The sequence below is a fragment of the Pinus tabuliformis genome, chromosome 2_2 (assembly GCF_031772625.1).
Source record: "Pinus tabuliformis cultivar Carrire ecotype Pingquan chromosome 2_2, CPIR1, whole genome shotgun sequence".
Lineage (NCBI taxonomy): Eukaryota > Viridiplantae > Streptophyta > Pinopsida > Pinales > Pinaceae > Pinus > Pinus tabuliformis.
Genome location: NC_142300.1, coordinates 436,425,143 through 436,440,649, shown reverse-complemented (window position 1 = coordinate 436,440,649; position 15,507 = coordinate 436,425,143). Strand labels below are relative to the sequence as shown.

At 39.7% G+C, this 15,507-nt stretch overlaps 1 protein-coding gene across 2 annotated transcripts in view; it reads right to left on the bottom strand.

Annotated features, from left to right (window-relative positions):
- Positions 1-15,507, bottom strand: part of LOC149193133 (alpha-taxilin-like protein) — a 416,017-nt gene that overhangs the window by 14,113 nt on the left and 386,397 nt on the right. For both annotated transcript variants that reach the window (XM_089404796.1, XM_089404795.1), the window contains 2 exons: positions 11,175-11,241; positions 10,808-10,990 (listed from right to left, as the gene is read on the bottom strand). In XM_089404796.1, the coding sequence (XP_089260922.1) occupies positions 10,808-10,990; positions 11,175-11,241 (250 nt within the window). The remainder of the gene's footprint in view (positions 1-10,807; positions 10,991-11,174; positions 11,242-15,507) is intronic.

The following is a 15,507-nucleotide window of genomic DNA, read 5'->3' as shown; positions in this document are numbered from 1 at the left end:
TGTAGAGGCTGCGCAAAGCCAGCGTAGGGCCAACCATCCAAAGCCTGGATTAGATTCGAATTACCCGACAGTGTGAGAATTTTCCTCACTATCTCCTTGTCAGTATTTCTCTGTATCAGATTGCTAGTTTGGACATCTAACGATTTGTACTCAGATTACTAATGCATAATAAATAAAACCCTCAGTTGCTGCACCGGTTTTCCCACATTGGGTTTTTTCGGGGACATTTGTCCAAAAACAACAGTGTATGTGTGTGTTTATTTCTCTCCAGTGCAGTATTTAGTTTCCGCAGTATTTTATTTTGTGTAGGCTGCAGTGTATGTATTTCAATATTTGCCGTAGAAAACTGCAAGTAACTTGTTCAAGTAATTTAACAAGTAGGAGAAATATTATCAGTTTGCTGCAGTAGGAATCGGGTAACCAATTTTTCACATTTTGCAGATTTTGCAAAACACTAATTCAACCAAAATTTCTCCATAAAATTACCATTCAATTTACAGAAGATTGCCATGTACAATTTAACAAGTAGAATGCATGCAATCAATAACACAATGAGCAGAAATAATCTCAACTTTCATTATAATAAATAGCTGAAAGAGTGTACATGATGATATATCTGAAATAGCTGAGATAGACAATATGGTCTCTAAAACCGATTTGCTATGATGTTGAAACCAACTCTCCCAAAACTGAACTAAAATCAATCATTGCACCTGTGAATTCTAGTTGAATCCACAAAGGAGATGAGGCGGGTTTTCGTCCACACTCACCGAGATCACCCGAGGGTTTCCATCTTGGGGCTACCAATGAAGTAGAGAACTGGGTTCTCAACCTCTCATACAAGAAATAATATCAAATCCAAGATGTCATGTAATGATCTCTTTTTATAGATCTGATGGACCCCTCTAGAAGCTCCTATTTTATTATTATTTTAATCATTGAGCACATTTCCCTTAATTAAAATATTCTTTTTAATGTGGGAAAATGGTAAATTGGCCACCATGCCTCCTCAGGCCACTGAAAATCACTTCTAACCGTCCCATCCTGTAGATATTCTCATTTCAGTTCCAACGAGCTATTACACTGAGGTGTTCTGCCAAGTATTCCTCCCAAAATTCCACCTTAAGCATAATTAATTGAGTCATACCCATTAATAACTCAGTTTTTTGAAAGTTGTCGAAATGCAATGGAACGAAAGGCAAATGGTGTGGATGATGGAATATACCAAGCGAATGGCATTAGACCCCATAAAAACTCCTCAAAACCCCTCCAAAAACGCCCTGGGCCTGCCAATGACGCCAACCTGCACCTCTGACTTGTCTGGCCCCAACTCTAAAAGTCCACCCTAACCATGCCATGAGGAACACCAAAAAAAGGAACATCACATTATGCTTCTCCTTAATGGCTCGAATTTCTAAGGCATGCGTACTCCCTCTTGATGGCATTAGTTACTAAGGCATGCGTACTCCCTCTTGATGGCATGAGTTATTAATGCAAGCATACCTCCTTTATGGCATCAGTTACACTCTTATTTTGGCAAATGTAACTCCCCTCAAGGCATGAGAGTTACTCCTTCATGAATTAGATGTCCTTGCTCTTCCTATATATTTGTGCCTCTCATCCTCTCTATCACTCAATTGTGCATTGTGAAAAGAGAGTACGAACTTGAGAAAGAGAGAGTTAGTGAGACCAGAGAAGAATTGTGTGAGAGAAAGTCTTGAAGAGTAAGAGAAGATCTTGATGAGCCAAAGTAATTCAGTTTTTGCATCAACTACGGCTATCAAAGATCTTCTTCAAATTTGGGTGAACTTCTCTCTCATTGTATTATGTATCTTTGTTGAACAATTGATTTCTAATAGAAGAAGAATCTAGTTGGGTCTTTCCCTTGTGGGTTTTGCCCTAGTCATTGGACCTAAATTCTTTGTGTCTACTTGTGTTCTTGGCTGTCTTCTATTTTGAAAATGGTTTATAAGGTGTATGTTCTATCTACAATTGCTCAATTAATATTGCAGAAGAAATAAGTTTTGGTATAAGAAATTGTTGCAGCATAGAACATCAAAATTTCAACAAGGACTAAGTGTCAACTGTCAAGGCAAGTGGAAGTCGCCTAATTGACTCCTAGGTGACTTAATGTAATGAAATGCAAAGTTTATTTGCATTAGTGAATTAGATAAATCACAACAGTTGATTTCAAGTGAAGCTGAAATTTAATTTCAAGTCACTTTGGAGAACATTGTTGATTCTGTCATACCTCAAATTTATGAAAAGAAGGCTAGGCTAAGGGAGAAGACACATTAGTAAGCACAAGACGCAATGAGAGAATAAGGATATCACTGATTGGGTGGAGTAGGACATTCCCTCAACTGTGCAATAGCTAGAACAAGAAAACAAGGAGCAACAAGAGAGAGAAATATTCAACAAGTGATTTCGCAGCAAAGAGGGCACACATGTCAGCTATAGATTTGAACTCGAGGCCATACAACGCAAGGACAGGAAACAGTTTGGGTAGGTTTACAGAAGTAGGAAACATGGGGTACAAACAACAAATGTGCAGGAAGGAGGTTGTATGAGTTCATACAGAGTTGCACGTGCGCAGGCAGGCACAGAAAACTACCCAGATTCCCTCACATGCACAAGCACATAGTAACATTGCGAAGGCAGGCAAAAAGTGTTGGCATTATGATACAAGTGTTGCCCTTGATGGTAACTCACACAGATGATAGTTCACAGCGCAACAAATTAACAGCAAAGGATTACAGATCAGACTTCAGAGGTTGAAGAAATAGAGTGGTTTAAGAAGTATACGTTGGTTCACTTTGTCAAAGCAGCGTATACAGTGTACACGCAGGTTAACGAAACAAAATGAGCATATACGTATACATGCACTTTCACAGAATGAAAAGCGTGTATGGGATGGAAAATCAAGGTTTTGGTCCAAGGTATTGGTCCAAGGTATTTGGTCCTAAGTATTTGGTCTGAGGTATTTGGTCTGAGGTATTGGTCCAAAGTATTGGTCCTAAGTGGTTTTGGTCTGAAATATTGAGAAAGGCCTAAAGATATATAAAGAAGAGAAGATCATTAGGCCAAAGTGTGCGAGTATTGAATATCTTAGGAAGTGTTAGATCAAATATGCAAGTTATGGGTTTCTGATGCTTTGCTTGATCTGAACTAAGTATGCACCTATGTGGTTGGTGATGGATGATGGATCGGGATCATAAGACCTAAAATGAATTATCATTATGTGGTTTGATCATGGATAGTCTAGATTTGGCTAATGATGCATGTTTTATTCTGTAAATGTTATGATCTGGGTATGACTGAAGTCTGGAATAGCTGTGGAGTTTTTAAGTTAGTATTTGCAGCTCTGTACGCTCGTTCACTTTGATAAAAGTGCGTATACACGCTGGTTCGGCACATCGAAGTAGCATATACAGTATGAAATATGATGTTTGAAATTGCAATTGGTTCTAGTTGTTGATGTAGAGTTCTAGGTTCTGCTTTGTGTTCTGGTGACAGTGTTCTGAATGTTCAAATTGATTGATTATGATTTGCTTCAATGATGATGGGTTTTCAATGATTGATTGATTCAGTTGTGGTTGATTCAGAGATTAATGATTGAGTTTTAGTGATTGGTTGATGCAGATGTATTTGATGGTTGTATTGCAGTGGTGATTGATTTTGAGCTTCAATGTTACTGATGGGTCCAATATGAAAATTTGATGAAACGAGGCCTTCAGATTGTGGTGTTGTGTTCCAGGAGTATCCAGTCTGAAAATTTATGAAACGTGGTCCCTGGAGGAAGAGAGAAGGTCGTAGCCTTCTGTAGGCCAGCGCCTATGTACTGGTAAACATATCGGCCAGTACAAGAGCCAAGGGGTTGGAGCTCCCTTCCAGTAGTAGTTGGAAAATGAGTGAAGGTTGGAGCCTTTTGTAGGCTAGCGCCTACGTACTAGTAAATGGATTGGCTAGTACAAGAGCCAGGGGGTTGGAGCTCCCTTCCAGTAGCAGCTGGAAAACGAGTGAAGGTTGGAAACCTCTGTAGGCCAGTGCCTACGTACTAGTAAATGGATAGGCTAGTACAAGAGCTAGGGGGTTGTAGCTCCCTTCCAGTAGAAGTTGGATAATGAGAGAAGGTTGTAGCCTTCTGCAGGTGGGTTCCTGCGTACTGGTATGAGTCTGCACCAGTACAAGATTGTAAACAGGTTGTTCTTATATTAAAAGAAGACAGCAGCAGGTGGTTTTTGTCCCGCATTGGTTTTCCACCTTAAATATTGGTGTTCATGTGTGTTGCTTATGTGTGATGGTTTATTCTGTTATTACTGCACATGGTTACTGTTTATATGGTTAATGAAGTACTGGTGCACTGATTAAAGATCAACATATGATGAATTAACTGAATCATAAGTTTGTTGGATATACATTGCTTGCTTTAAAAACAATCGTGTGTACACGTGAGTTACCTTCATTGAAGTAGCGTATATAAATCTGAGTATGAAATGAAAAGGTTATTGATTTGATGAATACTGATTCAACCCCCCTCTTAGTATTATTTCCAACAGAAAGGAGGCTAGGGCAGAAGGTCATACAACAACAGAATTGAGAGCTGAAGAGAATTTTCTTCACTAGAAGTTTTCAGGTTTTGCTATGTGTGATTATTCCTCAGTGGCCATTTATTTTCCCTATTGGAAAGGCCCCTGTAATGGTGCAAGAGCATATTCTCTCCTAAACAATAGTGTTGTTGATCAAACCTTAGGGTTTTGATATTTTCCAAGTGGGTTTCTTTGTAAAATTATTGTAAATTTACTTAGAGTTCTAGAAGATTCTATGATAGTGTTGAGTGTCAGTGCTGTCTCATGTAACCAAATCTGCATTTGGTGGCAGAATTCGGAGTTCAAATATATCTCAAACAGTGAGTCATTAAGAAAATAGGATTGAGTTTTATCTTTAGAAGACAATTATGGGAATTTGGGAGTTAGTTTCTGTAGCTTAGGAAGTTTTTTAGTGAGCTTGAATTAATTGTGTTTCAGATATAAGCATTGTAAGCCTGTTGGGACAAAGGGGGGATATAGCCAAATGAATGTGAAATCAGGCCATAGAGAGAAACGAGAATTCTGGGTAGAATATATGTATATATTTGATTAATGAAATAGAGTTCATACATCTGCTGCGTCCACAAATTGTCTCTGTGTTGATTTCTGTAATTCCAATCTGAATGAATGTGAATTCTGAATCATGATGGATAATGGAAAATCTGTCATAGAAGGGGAGTTAATCTTGTCTTAAGGATTTGAAGCAATTATGAGAGGAAGAGTTCTGCCCATATGAGTATGTTTGCAGGGCAGGCAGGAAAAGAATCTCTATAAACAGGGTGAAGATCAAATTCCAGCTAGAAATTTGAGAAGGGTTTTATATGTGAACTAACTGTGGAAAAAACGAGAGGAGAATTCATTAGTTGGTTGTGTCTGTGTATCAAAAGAGAGACGTGCATAAGAGTCTGAGGGTAAGACTCAAGAACAGAGCGAAAGAGGAAGTACTCTGGAGTCTGTACAAAGGCTAGGAAGTTCGTTGGACAAGAAAGGAGAAAGAGGTCATCTGTCAGCAATGTGAAGTCATAGAGAAAGAGGCCAAGGTTTGGTGTTGACAAGACGAAGTCATTGCGAAAGAGTTGAAGTCCATTTAGCGAGGATCGCAGAGATGAAGCGACGCCATAGTTGGGAAGGAAGACTTCAAAGAACAGGGTTAAAGTAGATAAGAAAACCCTAAGTCCGTAAATGCACTAGAGAAAGAACATGGCTTTCAGATCTTCCAAATAAATAGTGGAGATCCACCAAATAAGTGAAATATTGAGTCATAGTATGTAATCCCTGTATAAGGGTTTGAAATGCCCCATTAGGGATCGAAGTCAATGTGTTTAATGCAGCTCTATATTTGATAATGGTGGCAATCTCTGGGTGATTTCAATTTTCTGTATATATCTTATATATTGGTTCTCAATATTTAAACAGAAGCTGGATCAAAGTACCAAAGTACGGTTGCAGTTAAAAAACATGGTGCATGGTCAATCAATAAATGGATTGGACAATGGTTTCTTGTGGATCAAATCGTCAGTGTTCAATTCAATAAACAGTCATATCAATTGATTGTTGGTAAATTAAACTTTGTTGTTGAATGGTGATCTGCGTTGAAGGCTACATTTGGAAGTGTCGGGTTCATGGTTGGAAATTCTGGAATTAACATTGTGTTGGAAGTGAGGAGTTGAATAGCCAGGAGGCGTTGTTGCATTTGGAATGCCTGGAAGGGCTTTCTTATATGAAGGATTGAATTTCAGACTGGAATGGTAATGATATAAGGTTACACCTTATGAACCATATGAAGGTAAACGTATGTTATGAGAGATGACTAGTGAGAGGAGAGATAATGACTCATGAGTGCTCATGAGTTATATTATATTTTTATATATTTGGATGAGCATGATAAGTATGTTTTGTATAAGCTTATTCATTTGAGGAAGTCCTGATTGTGAAAATGATATGAGTCTATCGTTATTTTTAACGTACATTTAAACAGACAATTCTCTGTTGAAAAATGAAGGGTTGAACCATTTAAGAATATTGTAGAAAATTCAGATATCACAGGAACAGGAATTTCCTGCAACCAGGTCGTCAAGATGGAGGTTTATGGACTAATGAGAATAGCTGGTAGCATTAATGGTCAGCCAACAATTTAGCCAGCATCATGTAAGCTTCGAAGAAATTTGAATGAAAAGCTGAATTTTGGAGTGCAAATATCTCTTTGTATTTTCTGTGAATATTGGCTGTCTTTGTTTCTGCTGTTTTATTTATTTACTAGTTAAAAATCCCAGTGGTGATTTTTTTTTTTTCCAAAGAAAAAAACCGGTAACCTTTTATTAATAAATTAATGAAAAGTTACACAAAGCAGATGCAATGAAGCATTCCGTAAGGTGCCACTTGGGCCCGAGTGCGAAAGCACTCCACACAACGTTAGAAGACTAACGTGCAAAGAATAGAAAAAAGAGAGAGAGAGGAGAGAGAAATAGCGGGCCAGAAAAGCTGAAAGTCCCACGCTTCAGGCTTTTCTTCCCTTTTTCTTTTCAACCTTGCGCCACTCTCCTTGAGGGGCCCCGATCGAAGCAATAACTAACTGTGTTCCTGCATTCTGCGGCCCTGTTTCTTTGTCTGAGTCTGAGGTTTCTGAGTGGTGGTGTCGTTTGATGCCTCCCATACTTGGATCCATGCTTGTCATCTCTGCGTGATTTTGATGAATCTTTGTGCTCTTGGAGGTTGTTGTAGTAATTTTCCCGGAATCTGAGGACAGATGTTCCTGATTGTTTACTGTTTGGGTCGCTGCTACAATATTCTCCCCAATAGGATCCTCATGTTGTTCAGGTGGATCATTAGGCTCCCCCTCTTCCTCTATTTCTTCTTCTGAGTTCTCTGTACATTGCCAGCCTCTCGGTTTGTGTACTTGTTTCTTGTTCCTTCTTTTATTTTGCGGACAGTTATTTTGTAAGTGTCCTGTTTGTTGACAGCCTCGACATCTGAATGCCGTGTTTTCATAATCAAGAGGCTGTTTCCACTGTGAGTTGTTGTGAATCAGAATTATATTGTCAGGAAGCCCTTCACTGAGATCAACCTCCACGCAGATTCTGGCGAAGGTATGAATGCCTCTGTCTATTCTTTCAACATCTTGCTTGATGTAAGAACCTATGGCATTCCCTATTGCTGCAAACACGTTAGGAAACCAGAAATGTAACGGTAGATTGTGGAGCCTAACCCAAACCGGCATTTTGGAAACCACCATAGTGGAAGGATCAAAACCCGGGAACCAGGGGGTCATGAAGAGGCCAGCATTGCCCCAGAACCATGGCCCCTCGAAGAGGACAGAATCTTTCTCCTTAACCGAGTCAAATTTTACAATAAAAAAACCCTTTGAGCACAAATGAATGTCACAATTTGGGGTCCATGTGGAATAAATCCACTGTTTTAGAGCATCTGCTTTTGGCCAAAACCCGTTGAATCTGCAAATGACAGCTGTTGAAGAAAGATCAGAATTAAAATTATTTACCTCAGGCATGTCGACTTGCAGAACCGGAATCTGTGGTCTTTGCTCCACAATGTAGGGCCCAGGAAGATCTGGAGTTGGTGTTGTTTTCACTTCGCCCTTCCCTTTGACAGCATCTTTAAAGGAATTTTTGCCTTTAGGGCCTGGGCCAGAGCTTCCCCCTCTCAGCCTTGTGCTTACTGTGATGGTTGAGTCTCGGCCAATACCATAGCACTGTACTGTAAAATTATCCTGCAAGATTTTGCCGGCATATATCAAACTTAGCAGATTTGAAGGAATGCCTGAGTCTGCTTGTATTTCATCTTTTATATCTTTTATCAATGATCCTGTCCAGAATTGCTTACAGACAGTTTTCCCTGACAGCATTCTAATGAAAATTTGATTTCGTTTCTGTTCTGGGACCTGGATATCTGGCTCGGAATTTTTCTCCCCTGAAATTTCTACTTTTTGGGGTTCTGACCCTCCAGAAGCTGATTGCCAGGTCGGCCGATGGATACCGTCCCTCGTTGGGGCCGAAAGAGCCCTAAGATCCGAAACCGCTCTGAGGCTCATCTTTTGATTTTTTTCCAGATCCGCTGGGTAATGATCAGATCTGTTGTTATGTAGAGCGAGGGGGAGCCGATCCGTCGCATGCCACCTCAGAAAAACAAAAAAAGACATAGAAATTTCCATTCGGCTCTGTTTCCCATTTCCGCCATCAAAACAAACTAAAAAGGGTAGATCACCCGTTAGAAAGCGCAAAACACACTGTGGCTGTGTGTGATTCGAAAGATTTAACACATAGAAACCGTGACAACGAAAAGGGGTCTCCAGATTCGCCCTGAGGAAAACGATACATGCCGAAAAAGGGTAGAAAAAATCAAAAACCTGATTGCTATGGTTCAAAACCTGTTTCAGCCTTCCGTTAAGGGGTCCGAGCCACGTCTTGAAGTTTCCTTGCAGCGCAGTGTGTCTCGCAGGCAGTCCCCAAAACGTTCCTACATCATCCAGAACATCGGCGGCGGCAGTAAACCTTGCAAAAACCCTATGCGCACGAAGCCCTGCCATCGTATCGTTTCAAGCATACGTACTTCTAATGAAGATATCCCCTCCCAGTGGTGATTTTTATTCAACAAAGCTGAAAAATTAAATAAAAATCAGCAGTCATTTATTGGGGTGACAAAACAAGGCTACTTGGTAAAAGACAGTTGAAAGCACAAACAACATCAGCACTACTTTACTCATCAAATGAGGAAGGCCCAGTGTTTCACTTTAAAGTCCATGCCTCGAATGCTTCGAGAAAAAATATCTTTACAAACTGAAGAGATTATCTCCTTCTAACAGGAGCTCAGAGAACCAAGGATCCGAGGATCCCTATTGTCCAATCAAGTGTTTGGTTTGATCAAGTGATCCTATATGGATTTTTGTGTTTCATTTGCCATTTCTAAAATTACTTCATCATCTTTCTTGTCCTTGTTCTTTGGACATCCTCTGTTGTTGCACCCTAGATTGAATGCTTCAAGGACTATGGGACATCAGATTGTTAGGATCTTTATGAGATGTCTCCTAGATTTCCCCTTATGGGGGTGTAAGAGGAAATCTAGACAAATTATTAGCATGAGAATTTGGCAAACGAGGGTCTATCTTCATCAAATATTACCCAATCCCCTTAGGGATAGGACTACCATGATCTTCAAATCAGGGCTTCTTGATGGGCTCAAAGTCTACCTTTGGAGGACTCGCAGGAACTTAATTCACATAAGTATTTGACTCTTTCACCTGAGCCTCCCAATCTAGATCTTCAAACTTGTTAGAGATGGAGAGGCCTTAAAGTGCTTCTAGCCTGATTTGAAGGGCATGGGAAGGTGCCCTCTATCTGTCACTTCATGCACCTCTGAAATTTGAAATCATCTGGACCAACTGCTTAGTTTTGACTTTTGAGCCTTTGAAGGACATTTATTTTCAAGATGAAAATACTCCTGACAAAGAATGAATTTTAAGGGAATGGATTCAAAATCAAGCAACTGACTATAAACGCAATTGCCAATTTTGATCAAAATATACTCATGTATAGGTTTGCTTAAATCTGGTGTGACACAAAATTGAGCACACACCTTCATCTTTCCCTCCTATGTTATCTTGGAAGACTTAACGTATGAACCAAGCTTATCTTCAATCAATTTGAAAGAATATTCACTCTAAATCCCATCAACAGAAAGGGAAGTTGAACCCAAACTAGAGTAACAGAAGAGTTCTTGATTAGTGGGTCAAACCCTATCAACCAAAACTGTATGAAAAGCCCTATCCTATTATGAAACCAAGGGCATGAATCAAAGATAATTTCCATCTCACTCGAAGAGCCCAAAACTACCAGGAGAGAACCACGTCCTAGCTCAGATGATATCCTTGATAATGTTCTTCCATGATAATCTCTTTTTTAAATAAAAATAAATTTCAGAGGACTAGATAACCACCCATTAAGAGGTTATTGCTCTCACTAGAGTCCAGATTCTTTTTTATAGTTTGTTTGTGGATTATTTTGCAAAGAACTTTTGCATTGATGGGATGATTGGGATCTTATTTCTTGGATCCTGAGGCACATTGTATAATTCCATAAGAGGGCATTATTCAAATAAATAGTAAATAATGTTTCTGGGCAATTAAAAATTGATTATGCTTAAAAATTGTGCGTATATTTTAAAAGTCTAAACAAATGCTTCAAAAAAATATGTGAAATCAGATATACCTGGAACTGCTGAAATTTTTCTCCATCAGCAGCCAACTGCAAGCGCAGATTTTTCTCTGTTTCCAGTAACTGTGAAATCTGCTCGGTATATAGTTTCACTTTTGCTTGTTCTTGGCAAGAAGCCTCTAGTTGTTGTTGAAGCTTTACTTCAGCAAGCTGCAGCTCTAGTGTCTTTTTCTTTATCTACACATAAAAATCAGTCACCCCAATCCATGATACTGAAAAAATAGATACTGAAAATTAAACAGAAACAGTAACATAAGCTTTTAGCTGTACCTATATTCAAATTTATCCAGTTAAGAAAACGATTACAAAATACGGTGTTTTAAATAGAATAGAAATAAATAAATAGCACAGTAATGTATACCTGCTGCATAAATTGTTGCTCACGGAGCTCATACTGTTCTGAGAATTGCTTCAGATTCTGCCTTAACCTTCAAAAACCACCGACATGGCTACAAGTGTCACTTGTCATGTTTAATTTAAAACAATTAGTATGTCATTTTAATTTCTTGCAACTGAGAAATAATGAATATTTTAATTGATACAGTAACAAAAAAATAAAAAAATTAAAACCTTGCATGCAAGAATAGGCTGATACATAAATGAACGCTGTAAGCAATTTAGAATCCCACGGGACCGAATTAACCAACGCAGCAAATCATATGGAAAAATGTAATTACTAGAAGAATTAAATTCAGAAAAAATTTCTTAAATCTCTTTTTCCTATCATCTAATAATACATTTCAGTGAAACATTTGGGAAAAATCTTGTTAATGAAGATCTTGTTCTAGGTATTTTCAATAAAGAAAAAAAAAAACAAAGGATAATCATAGATTGAGGAAATGACAGTCAATGTGTCTCAATTTAAAAAAAGTTCTTTGGAAGCACAACATCAAGTATTGGGATGGAACATCAGAAAAAATATATCATCTGTAAAACTTCAGATTATAGAGGTTAGGCGAATCAAATCACTGACTACTGAATAGCACCAAATATGAAATTCCACAGAAATGAGGCCACCGATAAGATCTTTGGAGACTACAATATTTTGTAGCTAAAATATTGTTCAAATAACCCAGCTTATGTCACTGACCTAAAATCAACTATGAACATACAAGGAACTAGTTTGCTTTGGTTCATTGCTAAATACAAAGGGAGATCTTATATTGATGATGAGATGATATAATAGTTGCATTGGCTCTTAGATTTTCATTTAGCATTTCATCTTACTGTTGTAGAGTAGGGTAGAATGTTCACACTTGATGTGCCAAACAGTAAGTTTCATTTATATGCTCTCTTTGGCATTTTGTGATCATGCCTTTATTTGTAGTAACCCTTGAGAATGAGTAACTAGATGAAAATTCTCGTCTTTTCTGATAAATTGGGATTGAAGACATTTGTATTGTCTGGCAGGGATCAGAAGTTTTGGATTCATCGCATCATGAATAGCCAACGCTTTGATTCACCTTGTCGGTACAACAAATATTCTAGAGTTCTCTTGCATAGGAGCCAGTTGTTACCCTCTGAGAATTCTAGAGTCAATTTGCATTTCATGGGCTTCTTCTCTCATGAGCACAGCAGTAGACCCTTGGAGTTCGACAATTACAGGTTGCAAGGAAAGACTTGGAGGTTGTGCCCCTTGTTCTTGTTAGTTTTTGGTAGCATCGGACGTGCTCTAGCCATGAAAAAATGTGGAGAGGTTAAGGCATGTGAGTTCTAAAGAACCCAGAAACCGTTTGGTGAAATTCCACCCGGATTGTATTTTATTAAAATAATTAATATTTTTGATGGGATTCTTAAGTCTAAACTGAGGAAAATTAAAGTATTAATGGGTATTAATCAAAATATGGGTGAGAATGTTCTAGAAAGCGGATCAAGTCAAGTTTTAATCTTAGTCATTGATTAGAGACTTAATCTCGACCATTGAAGTCTCAACAAGAAAAGTGTAAGGAGGCTTGAGGTTCATCTCAACCATTGAAGTCTCAACAAGAAAAGTATAAGGAGGCTTGTGGTTCATTTAGAAACACACGCGGAGAGAACGAATTGATCTGGAGTTCGATTTCTGGGGTTAGGAAGCTAAGAAATTCAAAATGAGTGATCATTCTGCAGCAAAGGGGCAGGGATAGTTTGGGAATACTGGGTAGAGAGGCGGAGAGCCACTAGTGGAGGTAGCGCAGCATCTAGAGGGACTGACGTTGGGCTAGTCTAGGCCCATGCAGGCCTGATGCAGAGCCAGAAGGGCCAGTGCAGAGCAGAAGTTGCCTTCACGCAGAAATTTGGAACTGTCAGGGAGCTGCCGGAACAGCCGAGAGAGGATGATGCAGAAGCTCCAAGAGGCAGAAGAGATAGTGCAGAATCTGATGCAGAGACTATAAGGTTGACGCAAGGCCAGCGCAGAGATAGTTGGGGTTAGCCAGTTCTTCTTCCAGATCAGCCGAAAACTGTCGGGTGAAGTGAGGTAATCTCACTCAGTTTTACGCCATTATATTTTTCTCTGTCACTGGATTGCTGGGAGGGCAACCGGCATTGTATTCAAAACTATTGCTCAATAATATAAAACCTTTAGAGCTGCTACACCGGTTTTCCTGCATTGGGTTTTTCTGGGGACTATTTTGTCCAAAAATCATTGTGTCTCTTGTTCTTTGCTCAGTTTCTTATTTCATGTAATCAAATTAAATTGGTGTAGGCTGCAAAAGTAATTTGCTTCACAGTATTATTCCGAAAATAACTAGATAATGTACATTAAAATCAAGTAGGAGAAGTAAATTCAGTTTTGTTGCAGTAGGGTTCCTTGAGTGTAGGAATTTACACATGGTATCAAAGCATTGATTTTGAAACAAGAGGAGCAGATCCAGCGCTGAGAAGAGAGGCCAATAGCTGCATTTGGCAGCAATTTGAATCCCCTTGAAGGGATTACGCAATCCTTGCCGGGAGAGCAAAGATTCTGAGAAAATCTCTCTCTAAGAGAGTCGACAAATGTTGATTTGGAGTAGCATCGGATGTGCTCTAGCCACGAAAATTGGTGGAGAGGCTAAGGCACATGAGATCTCCAATACCCAGAAAGGGTTTGGGCAGATTCTAAAGAGTTTGGGAGATATTAAAATAATTAATATTTTTAATGGAGTCCCTAAGTCTAAACTTAGGGAAATTAAAATATTAATGTTAATTAATATAAAACTGTGTTAGAATGGTCCAAAAGTCATGGATCAAGCCAAATCTAATCTTAGCTATTGATTAGGGACTTAATTTCAGCTGTTGATTTGTCAACGAGAAAAGTATAAGAGGAGGCTTGAGGGTCACTTGGAGAACACACCAAGAGATCAAGATTTCGACTTTTTGGGGTTGGGTTTGCTGAGAAAGTTGAGAGAGTGATCAGAGTTGCAGCTGAGGGGCAGTGAATACAGAAGCAGAGAGGCAAAGATAGTGCCGGGAGGATCAGCGTAGAAGCTGGAACTGCCGGGAACTACCGAAACAGCGAGGAAAGCTGATGCAGAGAGCAGAAGTCGAAACGGCCAGGAACGCTGACACAAAGGGCAGAAGCTGGAACTGTCGAGAATAGCCGGAATTGTCAGGAACTGCCGGGAACAACCGGAACTATTGGGAACTGCCGGGAACAGCCGAAATTGCAGGGAACTGCCGGAACTGCCGGGAAAGCTGACGCATAGGGAAGAAGCCGAAACTACCGAGAAAGCTGACGCAGATGGTAGAAGCCAGAAATTCCGGGAACAACTGAAACTACCGAGAATTGCCGGAACAGCTGGGAAAACTGACACAGAGGGCAGAAGCCGAAACTGCCGGGAAAGTTGATGTAGAGGGCAGAAGAGGTTGACAGAGTCCCTAGAGTCTGATGCTGGGGTTTTTTGTGGGGCAGATTGGAGCTAAGGAGCTGCCGAAGTGTTTATCCGAGGTTTCAGCCGGAGCATCTGTCTCTGAAGGAGAGGTAATACTACCGAGATTATTCTTTGTTGGGTGAGCCAGTTTTGGCACCCAGATTGTATTCAGAAACTGCATAATAATAAAACCCTTAGATAGCTGCGCTAGTTTTCCTGCATTGGGTTTTTCCAGGGACATTGGTCCAAAAACAACGGTGTCACTTGTACATTTGATGATCTGTATGTGTTGAGCATGTACTTGTATTTATTTCTAGTATTTTCATGGTAAATAACTTGTTAATTAACAGAGCAAGTAGGTAGGAATAAATCAAAAATTACATGAAGGGTTTCTAACAGGTTAGACTTAGAAATTCCAACATGGTATCAGAGGGTGGTTGCAGATCACAGGAGAACTAAGGACATCAGCCGAGCAGAGTAGCAACAGCAGAAAACAGTTGTCCCGAGTGATAGAAGTTGTTCCTAGCAGGGAAGCAGCAAGGAAGGGGTGATGCAGTGCCTGCGTCATCAAGTTTGAGCCAAGAAGAGGATCAACACAGTGGCAGAGGGGAGCAGGCTCGACCTACGCAGTGCTCAGTCATCTTTCTTGGTCATGAAGGATTGACGCTCGTGGCCAGGAGGTGCAAATTTTGCTGGTGTCAGGATTGCGCAAAGCTTGGAAGCTCTAACCTTCAGTTTGCTGGGGCTTAGGACGTTGTGGGTAAGTTGCAGAGTGAAGCTGGTAGGGTACTGTAGTCAAAATAGTACCTAACAAGGCAAGACCAAGGTAGAGGGAGTTTCTGCCGAGGTGGATTTCTAGCCAAGGAA